This window comes from Dama dama, chromosome 18, assembly GCF_033118175.1.
Source record: "Dama dama isolate Ldn47 chromosome 18, ASM3311817v1, whole genome shotgun sequence".
Lineage (NCBI taxonomy): Eukaryota > Metazoa > Chordata > Mammalia > Artiodactyla > Cervidae > Dama > Dama dama.
In genome coordinates this window covers 81,836,281-81,858,322 of record NC_083698.1, presented here as the reverse complement: position 1 = coordinate 81,858,322, position 22,042 = coordinate 81,836,281, and the positions used below count along the sequence as shown (strand labels likewise).

Sequence of the window (22,042 nt, the reverse complement as noted above, 5' to 3'; positions counted from 1 at the left end):
GGAAAGTTATGACCATCCTAAACAGCATATTAAAAATCAGAGACATTACTTTGCCAGCAAAGGTCTGTGTAGTCAAGGCTGTGATTTTTCTAGTAGTTTTGTATGGATGTGAGAGTTGGACTATAAAAAAGCTGAGCACTGAAGAATTGATGTTTTTGAACTGTGGTGTTGGAGAAGACCATTGAGAGTCCCTTCGACTGCAAAGAGATCCAACCAGTCCATCCTAAAGGAAATCAGTCCTGAGTGTTCATTGTAAGGACTGATATTGAAGCTGAAACTCTAGTACTTTGGCTACCTGATGCAAAGACCTCGTCATTAGAAAAGACCCTGATGCTGGGAAAGATTGAAGGCAGGAGAAGAAGGGGACGACAGAGGATGAGATGGTTGGATGGCATCACCAACTCAATGGACATGAGTTTGAGTTTACTCAAGGAGTTGGTGATGGACAGGGAGGCCTTGCATGCTGCGGTCCATGGGGTTGCAAAGCATCAGACACGACTGACCAACTGAACTGAACTGAACGTGATATAGACTGACATGAATGTGGGTGTGTAGAATGACAGAAGGTGATGGACTGTTGCATGGGGTGTGGGGCTGAATGAAGAGTCAGAGTCAGTTGTAATTTTTCAGTATTGTCCACACTGAATCTTGAACATCTCAAGTGTTCTTGAAAAATCACATCTGAAAATATGAACCTGTGAAATGAGACCCAGCTGCATACTTCTCTTTTTAGCACAGTCACCCTCTCAAACTGTGTGGGGAGAAGAGAATCCACAGCCACCTTCTCTAGTTTATACTGTAGGAAAATAATTTCTATAGTTTTCACAGTGAGAGATATTTTGTTTCTAGTTTCTGCATTTTCCTGTGTATAAAAGATTCCATGTATATTTGTCCAATTGATAGTGAAAAAAAACGTTTTAAAAGGAAATTAAATACAATTTTTTTTTGCAAGATTGCTTTAATAACAGAAAATAGCATGGATTCAATTATTTTTGTTTTTTTTAAGGTTTATGTATTTATGGGTTATTTTTAAAAAAGGGAAGACGGTAACATATAAGAATGAAAAATATATAACTTTGAATTTGAATTGTCTAAAGTTAGTAGTGAATTTGTTTGCTACTCTTCAGCTTACAAAATTAGTGAGAAAGTCCTATTCAAAAATTACCCTTTTAGAAAAAAATTTTAGATGCATGCAATTCAAATTCTAAATATTTGTCATACTCTGCTAATGGATTCACATTGGACAAGATCATATGTCTTATACAATGTAGAGTATATTTCAGTTGCATAATTTGCTATGAATTCAATCTCTTTTAGGCAAAACGGGAGAGCTAATAGACACCAGATATTTTGACATGTGGGGAGGAAGTAAGTAATGAATTACGTATAACTGTTCCGTTGCTGGCACTGAATCATACCAATATAATGTAGTTCATTGATGAGAAAATAGTGGTACTATTTTGTTTTCATTTTGTTTCTTTTCACTGAATGTCCAGCTCATATTTAAATGATTAGTCATACTGCATACACTTTGCTTTTTTATAAAAATTATTGGTGATGTGTAATTAAGAGCAGTGATAATCACACTTGAGATTTGTTAAAGTCTTAGTCCTGTTTTCTGCAGGACCACTAATTCAAAGCTTTAGGCTGCGTTGGGTTTCTGTCTGAAATTTCTAAAAAAAAAAAGAATAAGTAGTTTTGAAGAGGGGCTTAACCAGTGTAATCGTGTTTACCTTACTGAATTGATTTTTTTGCATAAAATTTTTCAGTCTCAAAAACTAAGTTCATAACCAGGATTATTGTTCAAATAGATGAATATTTGAGAGAAGGAGTAGAATTTTCTTTCCAGTTTATCGTGCTTAGAGCAGTCCACAGATAATCTTCCTAATTTGGCATTTCCAAGGAGCAGGTGGAAATTAGTCACCAGCCTGCAGAGGGAAAGACCTGGCACCTCAAAGAAGATGGTGCCTGAAAGAGAGAGATTTCTTCCTCAAGTCTGAAGGAAGGCCAACACTGATTTAACTGTTGATTCTTTTCTAAGTTGAGGCTCTCGCCTGCCCCTCCTCATCCACTTTATGAATTCCCTGGAAGCCAGCAGTTGTTAGACTTCCCAGTTTCATCTTGTTCTCAGACCATTGAGCTTTTCTAATATTTCTTCAGCTTGTGATAAGATGCCATGTATTATTTATTTTTTAAATGAGATCAAAACTTTTCATTTTATCAAAATGTGTATCAACTTAAAATGTGTCATCAGTTTTAGATTTTAAAGGAATAATTGGTTCTACCAAAATTTATTAACATGGAAAACCTCTGACAAAACTGTTGTTGAAATCAGTCGTGTGACCAGAAGCTCTGGTATTTCATCTCAGGTCAGCAAACTACTGCTAAAAATACCCCTCAAATTTAGAAGTAGTTGCAGTTTACTGCCATCTTTGGATTTAAATGGAAGTGATTTGTTAGCTGCTCTGTTACATTTTTTTCTGAATTAAAAATGCTATTATTTTAAGATAGAATGCAGTTTTAGAGAAATCTTTGTAATCTTTGCTGTAGAAAGAAACTGAATAGTTTTGAAGTAGTATTAGACTTGGGCACTTAGGAATCTGACATTGTAAGGAGTTCAAGATGTAGAATGATTTGTATGGATAGTTCCCAGTCAGCCTCTTTGGTATCACCAGTTTATAGTCACTGACATGGTTTAATCCTTTGTGAATCTTAATACTGGAGACGAAGCAGGTAGTGACTGCAGTATTTGCCTTAATTAGTTTGACTTTTAGTGATAACTAGCTTACATTTCTTCCCCTAGTTTATAGTAAGTAGATATTCCCAGAAGATTCTTTAAATCACTATGGATGTATGTACACTTGTCCCACATTATCTGCAGGGGACTGGTTCCAGGACCCTCTACAGATAGCCCGTAATCTTCAGGTGCTCAAGTTCCATAATTGGCCCTCCATGCCTGCAGTTCTGCGTCCTCAGATTCAACTAAATGAGGATCACATGGTACTGTAGGATTTATTGAAAACAAATCTGTGTATAAGTGGACTCCTGAGCTCAAACCCCTGTTGTTCAAGGATCAGCTGTGTACATATTTATATAATTTTTTTAAATTACAGATCCTTTTGTGCAGTAAATAAAAATTCTCTTTTTTAGAAAAGTATCTATGCAAACAACTTTACATATACTCAGGGAGTCCATGAACCTTTCTCCTGTCTCCTAAATTTCTTACTTGAAATCATGTCATACTTCAATACACTATGGCTTTTTCATTTAGCCCCTGGAGTATCAATATGAAACACACACAGGGTGAATCAGAATTGGGAAATTTTAAGTTGATGTGAAACTTAATTTTTATCCTGTTCACAAAATTTGTCTCTCTTTTGGTTTCTCTGCATTAGAAATTATCAATTTACAAACACCTCATTTTTTGTACTGTTAAGTTCTAAAAGATTATCATGATGGTTAGTCATTTAAAAAAAAAAACACTTAACCCTTTTTGTTTTTTTTCAGATGTGGCCCCATTTATTGAGTTTCTGAAGGCCATACAAGATGGAACAATAGTCTTAATGGGAACATATGATGATGGTGCAACCAAGTATGTAAATTTAAAAATTTACACAACTTTGCAGATCTATAATATATAGTAACATAAGCAAGACATTTTCAATGAAAAAATTTATATAACAGTCAAGTAATCCAACTTTCAGATAAACACTGTTTACTTTTAAAAATGTTTCTTTCTGTGTATTTATCATTCATCTATGATTGTGAAATTAGAATCACATTGTACATAAAGTTTGTTATACTCTTTTATGTTCTGTTTTTAACAACTGTAAATTATTTTCTCTGACAATAATACTCTTCAGTACCATTTTCTTATGGCATTTCCCAAAGTGTGTCTGTCCTGTGAAATCCCAGTCCTTTAAAACTGTAATGGCTCTTCTAATCTTTTATCCTGTGAAGTTTCTACGTCATTTTACCCTCCTGGTTGCATTTCTTGGGCATTCTCTAGATGATAATTGTCCCTCCTAAAATGAAGCCCCGAGTTGGACATAGTGTTCCCGAAGCAGTCTGGCCAGTATGGAGTGCCTTGGAGGTGCTCACTCACCATGTTTGAGAAATTGCGGTTAATGTTCCCCACGACGAGCGTCGCGCTCCTGTTCTTCCGTCTGCCACATCACAGTGTTTCAGCTTGAATTCTCAGATCTCTTCATTTGATCTCAGAGGTTTTTTGTTTTTTTTTTAATCACTGACAAGTCAGGTCTTTCTCCCCATTCAGAACTTGGTTTTGTTCAATCTGAATGAAGACTTTATATTCATATACCCTTGTTAAATTTAATTTTGCTGTTATTGGCCCACTTGGTCTTGATGCTGACATTTGTCCTATGAGATTTCCATTGTCTGGGCTTTGTACTCTCTCCAGAGTCATTCAGATTTCTAAATTTAAGTCCTCAATGATAAACATGGTTACTACAGGCAGTGTGCCACCAACTGGAGACCACTTCTGAGGGATTCATCTATTAATCAGCTGCAGAAACTACTTTTCAGTTTCTAGTGTGCTCTAATAGGCATACTGTCCAGTTGCTGTTTAATTATTTCATTTTCTGAGACTGTCAGATGCCTGCTTGAAATTGGTGGATGATCCTAATTATAATACCCTGACTTACTGCCCCAAAACTACTTTTAAAGCTGAAAGTATGAGAGGATGTTTACTTGGCTTTATTAATCCAGCCTCCTTCCTACTACTCTTTCTCTTTATTTTCTTATTCTTTCCTTAACACTCACAGGATCTCCTTCTTGTAATCCATTCTAAAATTTTGCTAGGAGTTAGGTTTAGTTTTATTGAACTACTATTTTTTAAATTTTCTTTGTTTTTTTTAAAAACTGGAATATTTAACTTTTAACATATTAACATCTTCACTTTCCATGTTGCTTCTAAAATAACTCACATTACCTTGAAGATTATATTAACAAGTTCCTTAAGAATTTAAGTGTGTGACGTGTGTGCCTCGAGGCTTCAATTTACTTTAAAGTACTTAATATGAACATTGCTGAGCCACTGTTCCCTTTTTATATTGATTAAAGAGTGTTTGCCTCCCTGGAAAAGACAGTTGTGTTTTGATCTCGATATCCTATCATTCTGAAACAGTGGATCCCTTCATTATTTATACTTGGTAGCAAAATTTCCCTCTGTGGCCTTTAGTAGTTTTATGAACCTCATCTCATTTTGAGCACTCAGGTCTTCCTGGTAGTAGTAATAAAAATGTTGTTATTAGTAGCATGGTTTGCCTTGTATTTTTGTACACTTCCTTTTCTTAATTTGAACCCATCATGGAATAGAAGTGGACTCTGGCAGTTCAAACCCAGGTTGTTCAAGAGCCAGTTATATATCTCCAGAATTAATGCTGTGTGTAAATGTATTAGTTACACTGCACTGCCTTTTAAAGAAATGGGATATTTTGACATCTGCTATGTCAAGCACTCAAAATATTGGCTGTGTTGCATGGTTTTCAACTTTTCTTTGAACCATGAAATCATCTTTTACTTAGTTACATAGAAGATAGCAAAAAAGAATAATAAAACTTCCCAAATTCTACATAAGCAGATTAGAAAACTTCAGAAATTGTTGGAGAAGTTGTCTGGTTATAAACTTGTAGTTAGCTAGACACAGGGACATGTGGCATGGGTGCCCAAGCCCACCCCCAGGTTTGATTATTCACTGGGAGGAATCCAAGACTCAGTTTATAGACCTGCTCACTCAGGGCTATGATTTGATACAGCAAAAGGATGCAAAGCAGAATCCACAAAGGGCAGCTAGTTCAGAGCGGAGTCTGGAGGGAACCAGGGCACCAGACCTGAGTTTCCAAGAGTCCTCTCCCAAGCGGAGTGACACAGAACATGCTTAATTCCTCTAGCAACAGATTGTGACAACACTGGGGCCTGCTGTCCACCAGGGAAGCTGATTGGAGCTCACGGTCCAGGGTTTTTACTGGGAGCTGGTCCTGAGGCACTGTCTGCCTTATACATCCCCAAATTCCAGATTCCCAGCCAGAAAGGAGGTGTTCGGCATAAACTACTTTGTTTGCACAGTTTATACACACAAGAGCCATTCTGATCAGTTCTGGGAATGGAGGGAGCCTCGCCAAATCCAAGCTTCCAGAGCCAGCCAAGGACCAGTCTTGCTCTTAGGCGTTTCTAAGCCCTGCTGTATTAATCCTTTTCTGCTTAGGACCTAAGGGTATTCTCAAAGGAAAGTAAGGAAAGATGAGTGGAATCAAAATAGAAAGTTCAGTTTCATGTTGCTGCTAGATTGGTTAGTTTATTCATGCAGATCAAAACAACAACTTCTGAAATTTGGAAATCCAGAAGGAAAAGTGACTGCCCTTCATTATATTTCTTAATTGTAAAATTTTTTTAGATAAGAGAAAATTGCATGTACTTCTGGCAGGGGGCCAGGCCTGCATTTGGATAACCACCTACTATGAAGGCATTTTTTGTGTATGAAGCAATCTCTTGGCATTTGTGAACTTAAGATTCAACTATTTACAAGCAACCCTGAAGCCTGCACCCTGAGGTGTAATTTGTGATTTTTCTTAGATGTAACTGACTGAAGCCCGTAGGCCTTCCTCCAGGAGGCTGTCCCTAGGCTGCCCAGTAAGCACGACCTCTGTTCTGCACCATTTATTCTAGATAAAGCAGCAAAACTCACTACTAGTGCTGATGATTCCAGTAAAATGTTCTAATTAAGGGACCAGCAGTAGAACATTTGAATAAACTAAAGAATGGAATGTAATAGTCTGCAGATCCATGACATGCTAACACTGTTCAGAAACAAGAAAACAGTTCAGACAATACTTTCAGGGGATGTCCATCTACTACAGAAATTGCTTACCAAGTAAGCAGATGAATGAAAGTGATAGCAATTCATGTAAGGATGATTACAAGAAACACAGCTACAGACCCACTTTGGGGAGAAAGCCAGACGCAAGTACGTGTACTTGTGTGTGAAGGTATCAGAATCTTCAGAGGCTGAGACTTCACTGGTCCTTTTGCACAGCCATTTCATTTATTTTAATTTCCCTTGGTTAAAATGCATCACTTGATATAGATATGAATCTGAAAGACTTAAGTATTCTAGGGCTGCCCCTGATTTTCTCACTGATTCTTATGACCTTTCCCAGGAGGGCAGCAGTGCCCAAGCTGTGGTTAAAACAGCTTCACTGCCCCCTGGATGTGACTAATTGTGAAAAGCTAATGACATATGTAGCTCTGTCCTGTTCATGAAGCTTTTTTTTTTTTAACATAAAATCTCCTGTTTATCTTCAGGTTAGTTACATGAGAACTGCCTTGCCAGTTTCACCTACTTCACATAAAATACTTAATGCCCTAAAAATATTTGAAAAACTTGAGTCATTTTGCGAACATTTGAAGTTAACAAAAAAAGTCAGATCTCTTATATTTTCATGTAGAATTGAGTATAAACTCATTGTGGGTCAAATAAAATTATTTTTTAAATGTTATCAGTCCCAATCAGTAATCAGGACTTTCCTATTGATAAACGTGTTATTATCTCTTCAGGCAAAAATTACTGTTATGAAGTTAGATATAAGTAAACATAGTGTTAGAAACATCCAGATTTCTGTTAGCACTTAACTTAATTCTATTCAAATGTAATTTACAAAGAGTTTAGTGGAGATTCAAAGTGATTTTTAATTTTACAAAGATATTGACTACTTAAGATCTTATATTAACCTGAATAGGTACCTACGGACTGCAGTTTCCCATTTTTATTTGATGGAATGTAGATGAAAATGAACTGTTGTTATGAAATTAAGACACCTAAAAGGTACTTCTAAATTGCATAAGCTAGAAATTTATTTGCTAGATTTCATAACTTTCATCATTAAAGAATTCAAATAGTAGGAATGTTACTCTGATAAAATTTATTTTTTTATGTTCTCTTACTTAAGCCAGGATTTTCTCATTTATTTCATGGTTGTATGTTAAATGCTATAAGTGTATCAGTATTCCTTAGACTACATACAGTACACTACATTTATTGTGCCATTCTTTTTTTCTTTCTTCAAGACTCAATGATGAGGCCCGGCGGCTGATTGCTGAATTGGGGAGTACATCTATTACTCATCTTGGTTTCAGAGACAACTGGGTCTTCTGTGGTGGAAAAGGCATTAAGACAAAAAGCCCTTTTGAACAGGTTAGTGTCTCAGATGTCATAATTAATGGGCAACAGCAATTGTGTGAAACTGTACAGTACGTATTCCTATCCCAGTTATTTGCAACTTAGAGAAAGCAGACATTAAGTATGTTTCCATAATATGTTTCCATATTTTTCATAGGTTCCTGGCAATCAATTATTTGAAATAACCATGACACTATTTTAATTTTAAAATTTAAAAAATAGTCAAATTCTACATGAAATTTTTTTTCCTACATGACAATGCATTGGCCTATGATTACTTGTATCATAAGACCTTTAGGAAGTTGGTTATTAAAAATTTTAGCTGAACTTTTGATATTAGAATCAATGAAGTACAGAAATACTTTATTTATTTTTGTGTGTGTGTAATAAAGTTTTATTAAAGTATAAAGGAGATAGAGAAAGCTTCTGACATAGGCGTCAGAAGGGGGCAAAAGAGTACCCCCTTTGCTAGTATTAGCAATGGAGTTATATACTCTCCAATGAATCCAAAGAATGTCTGGAGGCTGCAAAGACCTCACCAGACCCACTCCCGTAATTTACATTTTAAGATAACAGAGTTGGCCGGAAGGTTTAATCCAAAGATTGTCCTCAGGCAGGATACATCCTTGTAAACTTATTAGAATGTAAACTTATTTTTGACTTACAAAGGATCTTTAAAGACCATCTGCAGTGTTTTGTTCTTTCTGCTCCTCTTTGAAGGTCTGCCACTATATGCCAGACCCTTTTCTCATTTAATATCTTGAACACTAATTTATATGTTGATAGAAGTGTTACTGAAATGAGTATGCTTAATTATGTTATTGCAGAGATGCAGTTTGCTAAAGTACTATACTGTGGTTGTGTTCCAACAGCACATAAAGAACAATAAGGACACAAATAAATATGAAGGATGGCCTGAAGTTGTAGAAATGGAAGGATGCATTCCCCAGAAGCAAGACTGACATGGAGAAAACTGAAGGGAGCACACTTTCACTGTCAGTGGGAAAGCCCTACCAGAAAAACGACATGTAAATATTTTAAGAGCATGCAGCCATCTCGGTGTGTGCATGTCCATTATCTCTTTTGATATCAGAATTATTTATTGCTAACGTAAATAGCTGTCTTTGTAAATAGTCATCATAATGAGCAAATCACTGAACCATTTTCAAGCACATCTGTCTAATGGTACAATGTTCAGACCTTGATGCTAATGGCATCTTTTAATTCTAAAAGCATACCGATGGATAACTGAACAGATATGAAAAATATATTGATATATACTAGTCGCTGTGAAAATCTATCATGGAATGATATGGATTTTAGGGAGCAGACTTTGTTTTCTTTTACGTATATATATGTATATTGCCTTCTGATGATAGTATCTTTTAAATTAAAAAGATATTGGGCATAGTTGTGTGTGTAATGTTACTTTACAGTCTGACTCCCCTGTTGTATTTTTTTCCTTAGTCTTTCTCTTACCTTCCCAAGAAACCTATAAATAAAATAAGAAAACATATCAAATACATGAAAAGCACAACAGAATTGTTTGTTTAATGTACACAGTACAAAGTAAATATATAAACGTAGATGGCATTCAGGACTGTAACTTGATGGATTTTGTGTTAGCAGTGTGAATAACTTGATTTTGCATAAGCTATTCAGAGTGAGGCAGGAGGGGGCAACTCCCCAGAGCTGAGGAATCTGGCCAAGTCCCTTCCCCAGCCTTAGTAGGTCATTCAGGACAGCATGTCAGTACAGTTAGAACCTTACTGGCCTAAGTTTTCCTTATTTAATTGTTCTCAGCCTTGACCAAGTGGTTTGGAAAGAGGCATGCTTTAATGTCACAATGATTTTAGATTGTAAACCCAGAGATTTTGTATTTACTTTCATCTGACTTCCTAATAGTAATTTTTGCCTGAAAAGATAACAACATATTTATTTATCAATAGAATAGTCCTAATGAACTGATCAGGACTGATAACAGTTAAGAAATATTTGATACACAGTGACTTCATACCCAATTCTATCTAAAAATATAAGAAATCTAACTTTTTTGTTAACTTCAGATGTTCACAAAATGACTCAAGTTTCTTAAAATATTTTTAGGGCATTAAATATGTGTTCCAGTATCTTAAACTGGAACATAAAAAATGTAATGAACAAACTGCCACTCACAGTAAAAGGCAGCACTTCAATTTTTGATCTAAATTTTAGATGCCTTACATAAAGAAAAACTAAAAGCAGTGTTTTTTATTTTGCTATAAACTGAGTTGGAAGTTATTAAATATCAATGAGTTTTGGGGTACTGTTTCTTCCCTCAAATTGAATGTAATTCGTGAATCAATGCACCTTACACATCTAAACAATTTTTGTAAACTTTTCAGATTTTTGGTGCTGATACGCTAAATCACTTTCAGCATGTGTATTTTAACATTTCGACTACTTCCCTTGATTCTGTAAATTAAAAGAATAGCTATTTTACAGTTTCAGGGATTGTGGAATAAGTGTTGCTTTTTCTTTTTTAAGTAATGAGAATAAATATTCTTGGTTTTGCATTGTGAATTTCTTTTTTGTATTATCTGGCAAAGTAATATACCTACAGAACTTCACATTGAGGTTTGTCAAGCATTTATTGTCCTGCTTAACATGCAAAATTTAAGTCATTCCTATGGTTAAACACACTAATATCCTCAGGATATATCTTAACATGGATAGAATTTAAGTATCTAGATGACAACACTTCTGTTTCAAGATAAGGACTAACATGACAGCTTTATAGAGGTGTGTAAAATGCCAAAAGATTGGTTATTTAATTGCTTTCATGCAATTTGCCATTATGTCAATTCTGTCTTGTATGGTTTATGTCAACATAACTTTGAAAGCAATAATTTTACTGTATTTTACTTTCAGATAGGTTTTAAAAATCAGCATTGTAAATGCAACAATGCTTATCTAATGTTCAGAATTTTCATTAAAATCAGAAATTTGGCATTGACACTTTGGTCTTTTAAATGGTATTTAAGGACTCTTGGATGTGTATTTTTTATTTGTAATCATAGATGCAGTCGCAAGACAAGTTTATTATGATATGCCTGTTAAAATACAGCAATGACCATAGGAAAAAAAGTGTTATCTGGGAAATTAAAGAAAAATTGAGCCAGAATCTTTATATTCCTGACTTTGATTAAAATTTATCATTGTTCTTTCTATGTTGTATTCATTTTGAAATGAATTATCTGATATTTTGTAATTTTTTTTGCCAGATGAAGCTCAATGCCTTTAGCCTGAAATGCACTTTATACTTAGTTTATACATGTTATAAATAAAGTGACCCCTCCAAAAAGATGATAGTTTCATTCAATTTGGTTGACATACCCCATTTTTAAATGAAAGAAATGTGCTGTGTTCAGTTAGGAAAGCAGTTGAAAGTAGAAATGCATTTAGAATATTTTTAAAAATGAACATGAAAGGGGAAAAATTGCTTGTGTTGATCAGGAAAAAGATTTGCCACTCAGCCTCTTCAATTGGGCCTTCTAAAGCAGCAATAAGTGCATGTAAATGAGGAGTTGTAGGATAAAGTACCATAATTTACTTTTTCTAACACATTCCTCAGAATCATTCCTTTGCTGTCTGTTTCCAGGGTGACTCTTCTGTTGCATACCTGGTTTTTGATGGTTACATGCCAGTAGTTAGTTAATTTCTGTTTCCCCCTAAGCTCCCTTGATTTTTTTAATTTACTTATTTTAAATTGAAGAATAATTGCCACTGATGAAAGAAATCAAAGGTGACACAAATAGATGGAGAAATATACCATGTTCATGGATCAGAAGAATCAATATAGTGAAAATGAGTATACTACCCAAAGCAATGTATAGATTCAATGCACTCCCTATCAAGCTACCAACAGTATTTTTCAGAGAACTAGAACAAATAATTTCGCAGTTTGTATGGAGATACAAAACACCTCAAATAGCCAAAACAATCTTGCGAAAGAAGAATGGAACTGGAGGAATCAACCTTCCTGACTTCAGGCTATACTACAAAGCAACAGTCATCAAGACAGTGTGGTACTGGCACAAAGACAGAAACATAGATCAATGGAACAAAATAGAAAGCCCAGAGATAAATCCACGCACCTATGGACACCTTATCTTTGACAAAGGAGGTAAGAATGTACAATGGAGAAAAGATGATTTCTTTAACAAGTGGTGCTGGGAAAACTGGTCATCCACTTGTAAAAGAATGAAACTAGAACACTTTCTCACACCATACATGAATATAAACTCAAAGTGGATTAAAGATTTAAATGTAAGACCAGAAACTATAAAACTCCTAGAGGAAAACATAGGCAAAACACTCTCTGATGTAAATCATAGCAGGATCCTCTATGACCTGCCTCCAAGAATAATGAAAATAAAAGAAAAAATAAATTGGACTAATTAAACTTAAAATCTTTTGCACAATGAAGGAAATTATAAGCAAGGTGAAAAGACAGCCTTCAGAATGGGAGAAAATAATAGCAAATGAAGCAATTGACAAAGAATCTCAAAAATATACAAGCAACTCCTGCAGCTCAATTTCAGAAAAATAAGTGACCCAATCAAAAAATGGGTCAAAGAACTAAACACATTTCTCCAAAGAAGACATACAGATGGCTAACAAACACATGAAAAGATGTTCAACGTCATTCATTATCAGAGAAATGCAAATCAAAACCACAATGAGGTACCATCTCACGCCGGTCAGAATGGCTGCTATCCAAAAGTCTACAAACAATAAATGCTGGAGAGGGTGCAGAGAAAAAGGAACCCTCTCACACTGTTGGTGGGAATGCAAACTAGTACAGCCACTATGGAGAACAGTGTGGAGATTCCTTAAAACACTGGAAATAGAACTGCCATATGACCCAGCAATCCAACTGCTGGGCATACACACCGAGGAAACTAGATCTGAAAGAGACCCCAATGTTCATCGCAGCACTGTTTATAATAGCCAGGACATGGATGCAACCTAGATGCCCATCAGCAGATGAATGGATAAGGAAGCTATGGTACATATACACAATTGAATATTACTCAGCCATCAAAAAGAATGCATTTGAATCAGTTCTAATGAGGTGGATGAAACTGGAACCTATTATTCAGAGTGAAGTAAGTCAAAAAGGAAAACACCAATACAATATATTAACGCATATATATGGATTTTAGAAAGATGATAACGAGGACCCTATATGCAAGACAGCAAAAGAGACACAGATGTAAAGAACAGACTTTTGGACTCTGTGGGAGAAGGCGAGGGTGGGATGATTTGAGAGAATAGCATTGAAACGTGTATATTATCATATGTGAAATAGATAGCCAGTCCAGGTTCAGTGCATGAGACAGGATGCTCTGGGTTGGTGAACTGGGATGACCCTGAGGGATGGGATGGGAAGGGAGGTGGGAGGGAGGTTCAGGATGGGGAAAAATAATTTAAAAAAGAATAATTGCTTTACAATATTGGTTTCTGCTTATACATCATCATGAATCAGCCATAGGTACACATATGTCCCCTCCCTCTTGAACCTCCCTCCCATCTCCCATCGGATCCCACCCCTCTAGATTGTCATAGAGCATTCAGTTTGAAAGCTTCCTCAATTTAACCTGGCCTCAACTTCTCCTATTGTTCCTCTCCCTGCCCCCGTCTCCTTTCTTGAGGTTCCAGTAAAATCAAGGATTCTTGTTGTGGTTTAGTCACTAAGTCGTGTCTGACTCTTGCAACCCCGTGGACTGTAGCCCACCAGGCTCCTCTATCCATCGGGGTTTCCCATATAAGAATACTGGAGTGGGTTGACATTTCCTTCTCCAGTAGATCTTCCTGACCCAGGGATCGAACCCACATCTCCTGCATTGGCAAGCGGATTCTTTACCAGAGACTAGATGGAGCAAAAAGCAGGCAGACCTAGCCTGAAAGTATCCAGGAGCAGCAAAGGATGGTGCAGCCAGCCTGGTGAGAGCCCATGTGAAATCTTCATTGTGCCCCAGAGCCTTCCCCCATCCAGGGAGGGTTAGAGTACCAAGGGCAGCTGAATTAAGGACACACTTTCAACACTACAATGTCTCAGATTGTAAGAGTGCTCAGAAAGGAATAGGAACTGTCAGCCCTTCATTTAGAAACAGAAGAGAGGTTTCTCTGGGGTTTGTTCCACAGGTAGTTTATAAGCAAACAACACAGCCAAGACATACAGCTACTTCACAGACACATCGGGCTGCCATTGCTAAGCTCACTGTTCAGCTCTATAGAAATCACGCCTGTCACTGGGGTGCATCAACTATTGAAAGAACAAGTTGAAACTCAATTGGCAAAAGGTATTCCCTTTATTGTAAGCTCGTAGTTTCCATATAATCAGCCCATAGTGTGACCACAGCCATGAAGTTAAAAGATGCTTGCTCCTTGGAAGAAAACTATGACAAACCTAGAAAGCATAGTAAAAAGCAGACACATTACTTTGCCAACAAGGGTCCATCTAGTCAAAGCTATGGTTTTTCCAGTAGTAGTGTACTGGTGTGAGAGGTGGACCGTAAAGAAGGCTGAGTGCCAACGCATCGATGCTTTTGAACTGTGGTGTTAGAGAAGACTCTTGAGATTCCCCTGGACTGTAAGAAGATCCAACCACTCAATAATAAAGGAAATCAGTCCTGAATATTCATTGGAAGGACTGATGCTGAAGCTGAAGCTCCAATACTTTGGCCACCTGATGGGAAGATCCGACTCATTGGGAAAAAGACCCTGATGCTGGGGAAAATTGAGGGCAGGAGGAGAAGAGGATGACAGAGGATGAGATGGTTGGATGGCATCACCGACTCAATGGACGTGAGTTTGAGCAAGCTCCGGGAGTTGGTGATGGACAGGGAAGCCTGGCATGCTGCAGTCCATGGGGTTTCAAAGAGTCAGTGATACTTTAAATGAAGCTGCTAGGGTTTCTGTTATTGTTGACCCTGTCCTCTACATGCTAGTCATGTTTTAGCCATAGAGGAAAGTTAAGTCCGCCTCTTTTTTTTTTTTCCAACCCGATCATATCAAGTGTTATGGTATGAATATTTGTGTCCCCTCAGAATTCACATGTTGAAACCTAATCCCCAATGTGATGGTATTTAAAGGTGGGGCTTTTGGAAGGGGATTAAATCATGAGGGTGGAGCCCTCACAAATGGGATTATTGTCCTTATAAAACAGACCCCAGAGAGCTCCTTGGCTGGGCTTCTCTGTCATGTGAGGACACAGTGAGGAGATGGTCATCTGTGAATCAGGACATAGACCTTTCCAGACACTGAATCTGTTGTCACCTTGATCTTGGACTCCCCAGTCTTCAGAACTGTAAGAAATATACGTGCTGTTTATAAGCCACCCAGTTTGTGGTGTTTGGTTATAGCAGCCCGTACAGACCAAGCCAGAAGGGAATAATTAAATGACTAGGATAGCAAGATCATGAGACAGGACACAGCTATTCACCTGAGGTTCTCCTTGACCTCCAAACTCCTGACTATATACTACCTACCCTTCCACTCTAGGGCTTCCCTGGTGGCTCAGATGGTAAAGAATTTCCCTGCAATGCAGGAGACCTGGGTTCTATCCCTGAATTGGGAAGGTTCCCCAAGAGAAAGGAATGGCTACCCACTCCAGAATTCTTGCTTGGAGAATTCCATGGACAGAGGAGCCTGGTGGGCTCTCAAAGAGTTGGACACAACTGAGCAACTAACACTTTCACTTCCACTCTACCCACACCAACACCAAACTCCCTTTCATAGGCAGAACTTAAGCTTTTGTGTATTTCCATGCAACTTTACTTTCAGATGATCACATGATACAGTTCCACATGCTGGCCCCCATGAGTATGTGAAATTATGTGACTTCAGCCAGAGGCAAGGCATGTTTTCTGATTCCTTCCTGTGGCAGCAGCTGAGTCGCAGAGGACAGTCTGCTGAAGCCCCAGGACGGGATACACAAAAACCTTCAAACACTCCACTCATCTCCTGGAACTGTCATCAGGTCAGAGGAGATGCTGAGACCTGGCAGACCCCCTTGACCCCAGCATTGGCTTCTTGTGAAGGTTCCTACCACACACAGCAATTCCTGGACAAGAGAAGAATCTTGAAACCTTTTTTTTTTTTTTTTTGGGGGGGGGGTAGGTTCTGGGATCAACACTTTGCTCACAAGTCTGTTGTTTGAAATTTATTCATTTGACTCTCAGACACATTTTCAGCCATGCGTCATGTGTTCAAACACAGCCTTGGTTGTCTACCTACCACACAAGTGCTGTTGCTACTGCTTAGATGTCACCTCTTCAGATGAACTAGCTGGGGCCAGGAATTCCCTGCTTGTCTTAGCCCTCTACATCACCAGTGGGATGAGATGGCCACCTGGCAACTGGTTTCTGGTACCCCCATGCAGTGGGAACTTTATTAGAGGAGTGTCTGCTTTGTTCGACAAGAACAGAATGAATTTCAAAGAAAATGCCTCCAGGTCAAGCTCGGAGCAGAGGAGAGATGTGAAAGCAAATGATGCTGAGGAGTAGTTAGAATTATGTTCAGTCGTGGGGAAATGGTACCCGGAGGGTTGTAGTTAAGAGCTGACAGTGAGGATTTCCTGAGGTGTGAGGAATGAGCCTGTGTCCCCTTGACCAAGGGGAGTGCACCTTTCCCAGATTCTGTTCTCCCTCAAGTGTAAGGACCTGAGATTTAAGATCAGTAAATGAACTGATACCTGACTCATAGAAACCTTTGGCCTGGGAATGGAGTTGAAAGCCAATTCTTACGGAACTGTTAACACTTTGCAAAGAAGTATTAAAATCCCATTATTAAGAAAAACAAACCCCATTATGAAAATACCCTGGAGACATTTCTCTGTAGTTCTTGAGCCCTGGGAGAGTGGGTCACGGGCATGGTTACAGGCATTTGTGACAATTAAAATTCTGAGACAGTAGTTCCTATATTTATTTAGTTAATGAATTTTAGACGTAGTTTCTCAAGGAATGATAAATTGGGCATTTGAGGGAAGAAAAAGTGCTCAGACTAGCAGAAGGGAGAATTTTTTCTTAGAAATTTATCTTTCAGCTTGTAAAAGTGTTAAACCTGTATCTATTACATATTAGAAATGTGAAAGGGAATTTGTCGCATTTACTTTTTCAGTCCTCCCTTTTGGTACTATGCCATATGCTACCTCTTGTCAGGCTTGCATAGAGCCTTGTGAAGAGCAAAAATGTGTAAATGTGTTATGTGCCAGAGAGTTTGAGATCAAATTGAAATGGATAGAACTTTAAGCTTACCCAAAATTATATGTCAATTTTGTCTCAATAAAGCTGGAGAAAATATAAAAACAATACAACTGCCAAAATTTTTTAAAGATTTTTTAAAAAGTAAAGTGTAGATGTACTAGAAATAAAAAGGTAATTACTGACTTACGTTTTGTTTATTTATATCTTTCCCTGGCTTATGAAGACATCAAGGTATGTTTAAATATGCAGTTAAATTTAGTGATATCCCCCCTTTACACTCGAGCATGCTTAGTCACTTTAGTAGTGTCTGACTCTTTGTGACCCTAAGGACTATAGCCTGCCAAGCTTAGAAAATCCCTGTCCATGGGATTGTACAGGAAACAATCCTGGAGTGGGTTGCCATTTCCTCCTCCAGGGGATTGGCTCAACCCAGGAATTGAACCCGAGTCTCTTATAACTCCTGCATTCGGGTGGGTTCTTTACAACTAGCACCATCTGGGAAGCCCATTCTTCTTTTATCAAAGACATCCTGGAATGTGAAGTCAAGTGGGCCTTAGAAAGCATCACTACGAACAAAATTAGTGGAAGTGATGGAATTCCAGTTGAGCTATTTCAAATCCTAAAAGATGATGCTGTGAAAGTGCTGCACTCAATATGCCAGCAAATTTGGAAAACTCAGCAGTGGCCACAGGACTGGAAAAGGTCAATTTTCATTCCAATCCCTAAGAAAGGCAAATAATGATCAAATGACCGCACAATTACACTCATCTCACACACTAGTAAAGTAATGCTCAAAATTCTCCAAGCCAGACTTCAGCAATACATGAACCGTGAACTTCCAGATGTTCAAGCTGGTTTTAGAAAAGGCAGAGGAACCAGAGATCAAATTGCCAATATCCGCTGGATCATTGAAAAGGCAAGAGAGTTCCAGAAAAACATCTTTTTCTGCTTTATTGACTATGCCAAAGCCTTTGACTGTGTGGATCACAATAAACTGTGGAAAATTCTTCAAGAGATGGGCATACCAGACCACCTGACCGACCTCTTGAGAAACCTGTATGCAGGTCAGGAAGCAACAGTTAAAACTGGACATGGAAAAAAAAAAAAAAAAACTGGACATGGAGTAACAGACTGGTTCCAAATAGGAAAAGGAGTACATCAAGGCTGTATATTGTCACCATGCTTATTTAACTTATATGCAGAGTATATCATGAGAAATGCTGGGCTGGAGGAAGCACAAGCTGGAATCAAGATTGCTGGGAGAAATATCAATAACCTCAGATACGCAGATGACACCACCCTTATGGCAGAAAGTGAAGAAGAACTAAAAAGCCTCTTGATGAAAGTGAAAGAAGAGAGTAAAAAAGTTGGCTTAAAGCTCAACATTCAGAAAACTAAGATCATGGCATCTGGTCCCATCACTTCATGGGAAATAGATGGGGAAACAGTGGAAACAGTGTCAGACTTTATTTTTTTGGACTCCAAAATCAGTGCAGATGGTGACTGCAGCCATGAAATTAAAAGACACTTACTCCTTGGAAGGAAAGTTATGACCAACCTAGATAGCATATTAAAAAGCAGAGACATTACTTTGCCAACAAAGGTCTGTCTAGTCAAGGCTATGGTTTTTCCAGTGGTCATGTATGGATGTGAGAGTTGGATTGTGAAGAAAGCTGAGCGCCGAAAAATTGATGCTTTTGAATTGTGGTGTTGGAGAAGATTCTTGAGAGTCCCTTGGACTGCAAGGAGATCCAACCAGTCCATCCTAAAAGGGATCAGTCCTGGGTGTTCATTGGAAGAATTTGATGCTGAAGCTGAAATTCCAATACTTTGGCCACATGATGTGAAGAGTTGACTCATTGGAAAAGACGCTGCTGCTGGGAGGGATTGGGGGCAGGAGGAGAAGGGGACGACAGAGGATGAGATGGTTGGATGTCATCACGGACTCGGTGGGCATGAGTTTGAGTAAACTCCGGGAGTTTGTGATGGACAGGGAGGCCTGGTGTGCTGAGATTCATGGGGTCGCAAAGAGTCAGACACGACTGAGCGACTGAACTGACTGACTGACTGACTGACTGAATTAGGGGCTATCAGGTACCACCCTTTCTCTTTCTTGGTTAAACATGGCCAAGTGGATATGGGCCATGATCATGGACAGCTATTTGTTGCTGACACGCAGAAGAAAAAGCTTCTCAGTCTCTTTGAAAGTGAATCACCCAAGGGTTCAGAATGGCATTTTAACAGAAGGAAACAGGCAGCCCTATACTCCCCTTTCTCCCTGCTCTTCCAATTCTCATACACCAATCAGATCCTTTCACTTTTTCTGTAAATTTAAAAGTCACATGTGAGACTTTGTGTTGACTTTGTCCACATTTAATATTACTCTCCCTTTACAACCAGTGGGCGAGGCTGCTTTTTCTAGCATGATTTTGTTTCAAGGGATTTTAATCATGCAAACCATCTCTAGTGGTTTTTCTTTGGATGTGGATGTACACCATTACCAACAGTAAATTTCATCCATCTATTAAAAATAACACCTTATGTAACAATTGGCTGTAAGCACAACAATGAAAAGGATGCACGTATTTATTTAATGTCACACTAAATTAGTTTGATCTTCACCCCTAGTCATTTCCTTTGGAATGATTGTTAGGCTCTTGAAGCATAATCCAACTGTTAGCCACACTGGGATCTAAACTAGAGGGAAGTTTAAATCACTTAGAGCTTAGAAATCAAGAGGCAGTGTATTTTAATTACATTTCATGGTGAATTCTAAGACCTCAATTCTCCCATCACTTCTCTCCAGCTTCTCAACCAAGTTTATATAATCAAACCAGGGAGGAACATCCTGTAATTGTCATTATATTTACAAATCCCCAAACTCTTTAAATGATACACTGTAAACTCTGCACTGACTATTTTGTTGCTGTGAGAGGCACCATAATGATATGATGGTTAAGGAAACAGTCTCTGAAGCCAGCCTGTTCTGTGTGACCTGGGCCAGCTACTTACCTCACCATTACTATGTCTCTTTCTGTAAAGTGAGGACTACAAGAGTGATACCTATTTTACGAAGTTATCATGAGGCTCAAATGTCTTAATACATACAATTTATTTTGAACAATGTCTGGTACATAGTAAGTGCTATCTAAGTGTTTACTAATATTTTCTTTTTCAAAATAATTGAGTCCTTGGTGTACCACTGTTTTTCCTTTCGTGCTGGACCACCCATCTATCCTTCTCAGTTTACCTTATTATTCTACTCCAAGAAATGTTATGAATTATTACATCTGTTCTACACTGAAACTGAAATTAAAAAAAAAAAAAAGGCATCTTGGCCAACTTTCCTTAAGAAAGTCTTGTTTTGCAGGATATACATGGTTCCTGGAGATATGATTTGAATTTTTCTTCCCTCAAGACAGCTAAGTGGATTATAGTGTTCTCAATCACTAACTGGCTCCAAATGGTAGGTTTAATTCTCGGTATTTGATGAGGAATTTGGAAGGTGATGTAAAAAGTATCAGCAGCTCACCAGATTGACTATAAACAAATATTTTGATGGAAAGCTTTTCTGGTTCCACATCTGAAGTAAAACCAAACACATCAGTACTGACTATACTTCAGAAAATTAAAGTCTTTCCTAAACACATGACTAGAACTGAGAGAGAGTCTGGGCATAGAGGACCCTTTATGGTAATATGCACCCTGGGTTTTCTCTGTGGATTCATCTCTTTCCTATTCTCAAACTATGTGGGTTTAGTTGGAATGAACCCCACAGCCATTTCCCAGCATGGGTCTTGATTGCTTTAATATGATCAGTGTATTTATCATCAAAACCCAATTCCCAATGACCATTCTGATTGGCTCAAGGATAGGCACAGCAACCAATCAAAGTCAATGATAACTTTTGCTGGGCATTCTGGGAAATAAGCTTGCTTTCTCTCTTGTGTGCTGGAGCAACGAAAAAAAGAACCTCTCTCCTTAGAATGGGGAAGTGTCTGTGCCAATGCTCAGTCTTGTCTGACCCTTTGCCAGTGAATGGACTGTAGGCCGCCAGTCTTCTCTGTCCATGGGATTTTTTTCTAGCAAGAATACTGGAGCGGTTGCCATTTCCTCCTCCAGGAGATATTCGCCACGGAGGTTTCGAACCAGCGCCTCTTGTGTCTGCTGAATTGCAAGGGGATTTCTTGATCACTGGGCCATCAGGGAAGCCCCAGAAGAGTGTTATGTCTGTGCCAGTCATGTTTCTGAGAAAAGCAGAGAGCCTGGAGCTGCTGAGAGTAGGGTTTGGGGAGTTGGCACAGAACCCTGCAGAGCCTGCAGTAGAAGCCAGCTTCTCCAGGCTGGAGATGAAGAGATCTGAACTCTGGGAACGTTCAAACTTTTGGACCAAACTTAACCTGAGTCAGTCACAACTCTATACCTTTCAGTCACTGAATCAGTATATTTCCTTTAATGTTTGTCAGTTTGGGTTGCTTTTTTTTTTTTTTTTTTGTTACCTGCAAAATAAGGAGCCCAAGTTGGTGCTAGTGGTAAAGAAACTGCCAGCCAACGCAGGAGGCATAAAAGAGGAGGTTGGGGAAGATCCCTGGAG

General features: G+C 38.2%; 1 protein-coding gene across 2 annotated transcripts in view; it reads left to right on the top strand.

Annotated features, from left to right (window-relative positions):
• Positions 1 to 11,404, top strand: part of FAM3C (FAM3 metabolism regulating signaling molecule C) — a 52,429-nt gene extending 41,025 nt beyond the window's left edge. For both annotated transcript variants that reach the window (XM_061165686.1, XM_061165688.1), the window contains exons 7-10: positions 1,318 to 1,368; positions 3,508 to 3,592; positions 8,086 to 8,212; positions 9,070 to 11,404. In XM_061165686.1, the coding sequence (XP_061021669.1) occupies positions 1,318 to 1,368; positions 3,508 to 3,592; positions 8,086 to 8,212; positions 9,070 to 9,159 (353 nt within the window). In that variant the 3' untranslated portion in view covers positions 9,160 to 11,404. The remainder of the gene's footprint in view (positions 1 to 1,317; positions 1,369 to 3,507; positions 3,593 to 8,085; positions 8,213 to 9,069) is intronic.
• The last annotated feature ends 10,638 nt before the right edge of the window (positions 11,405 to 22,042 follow it).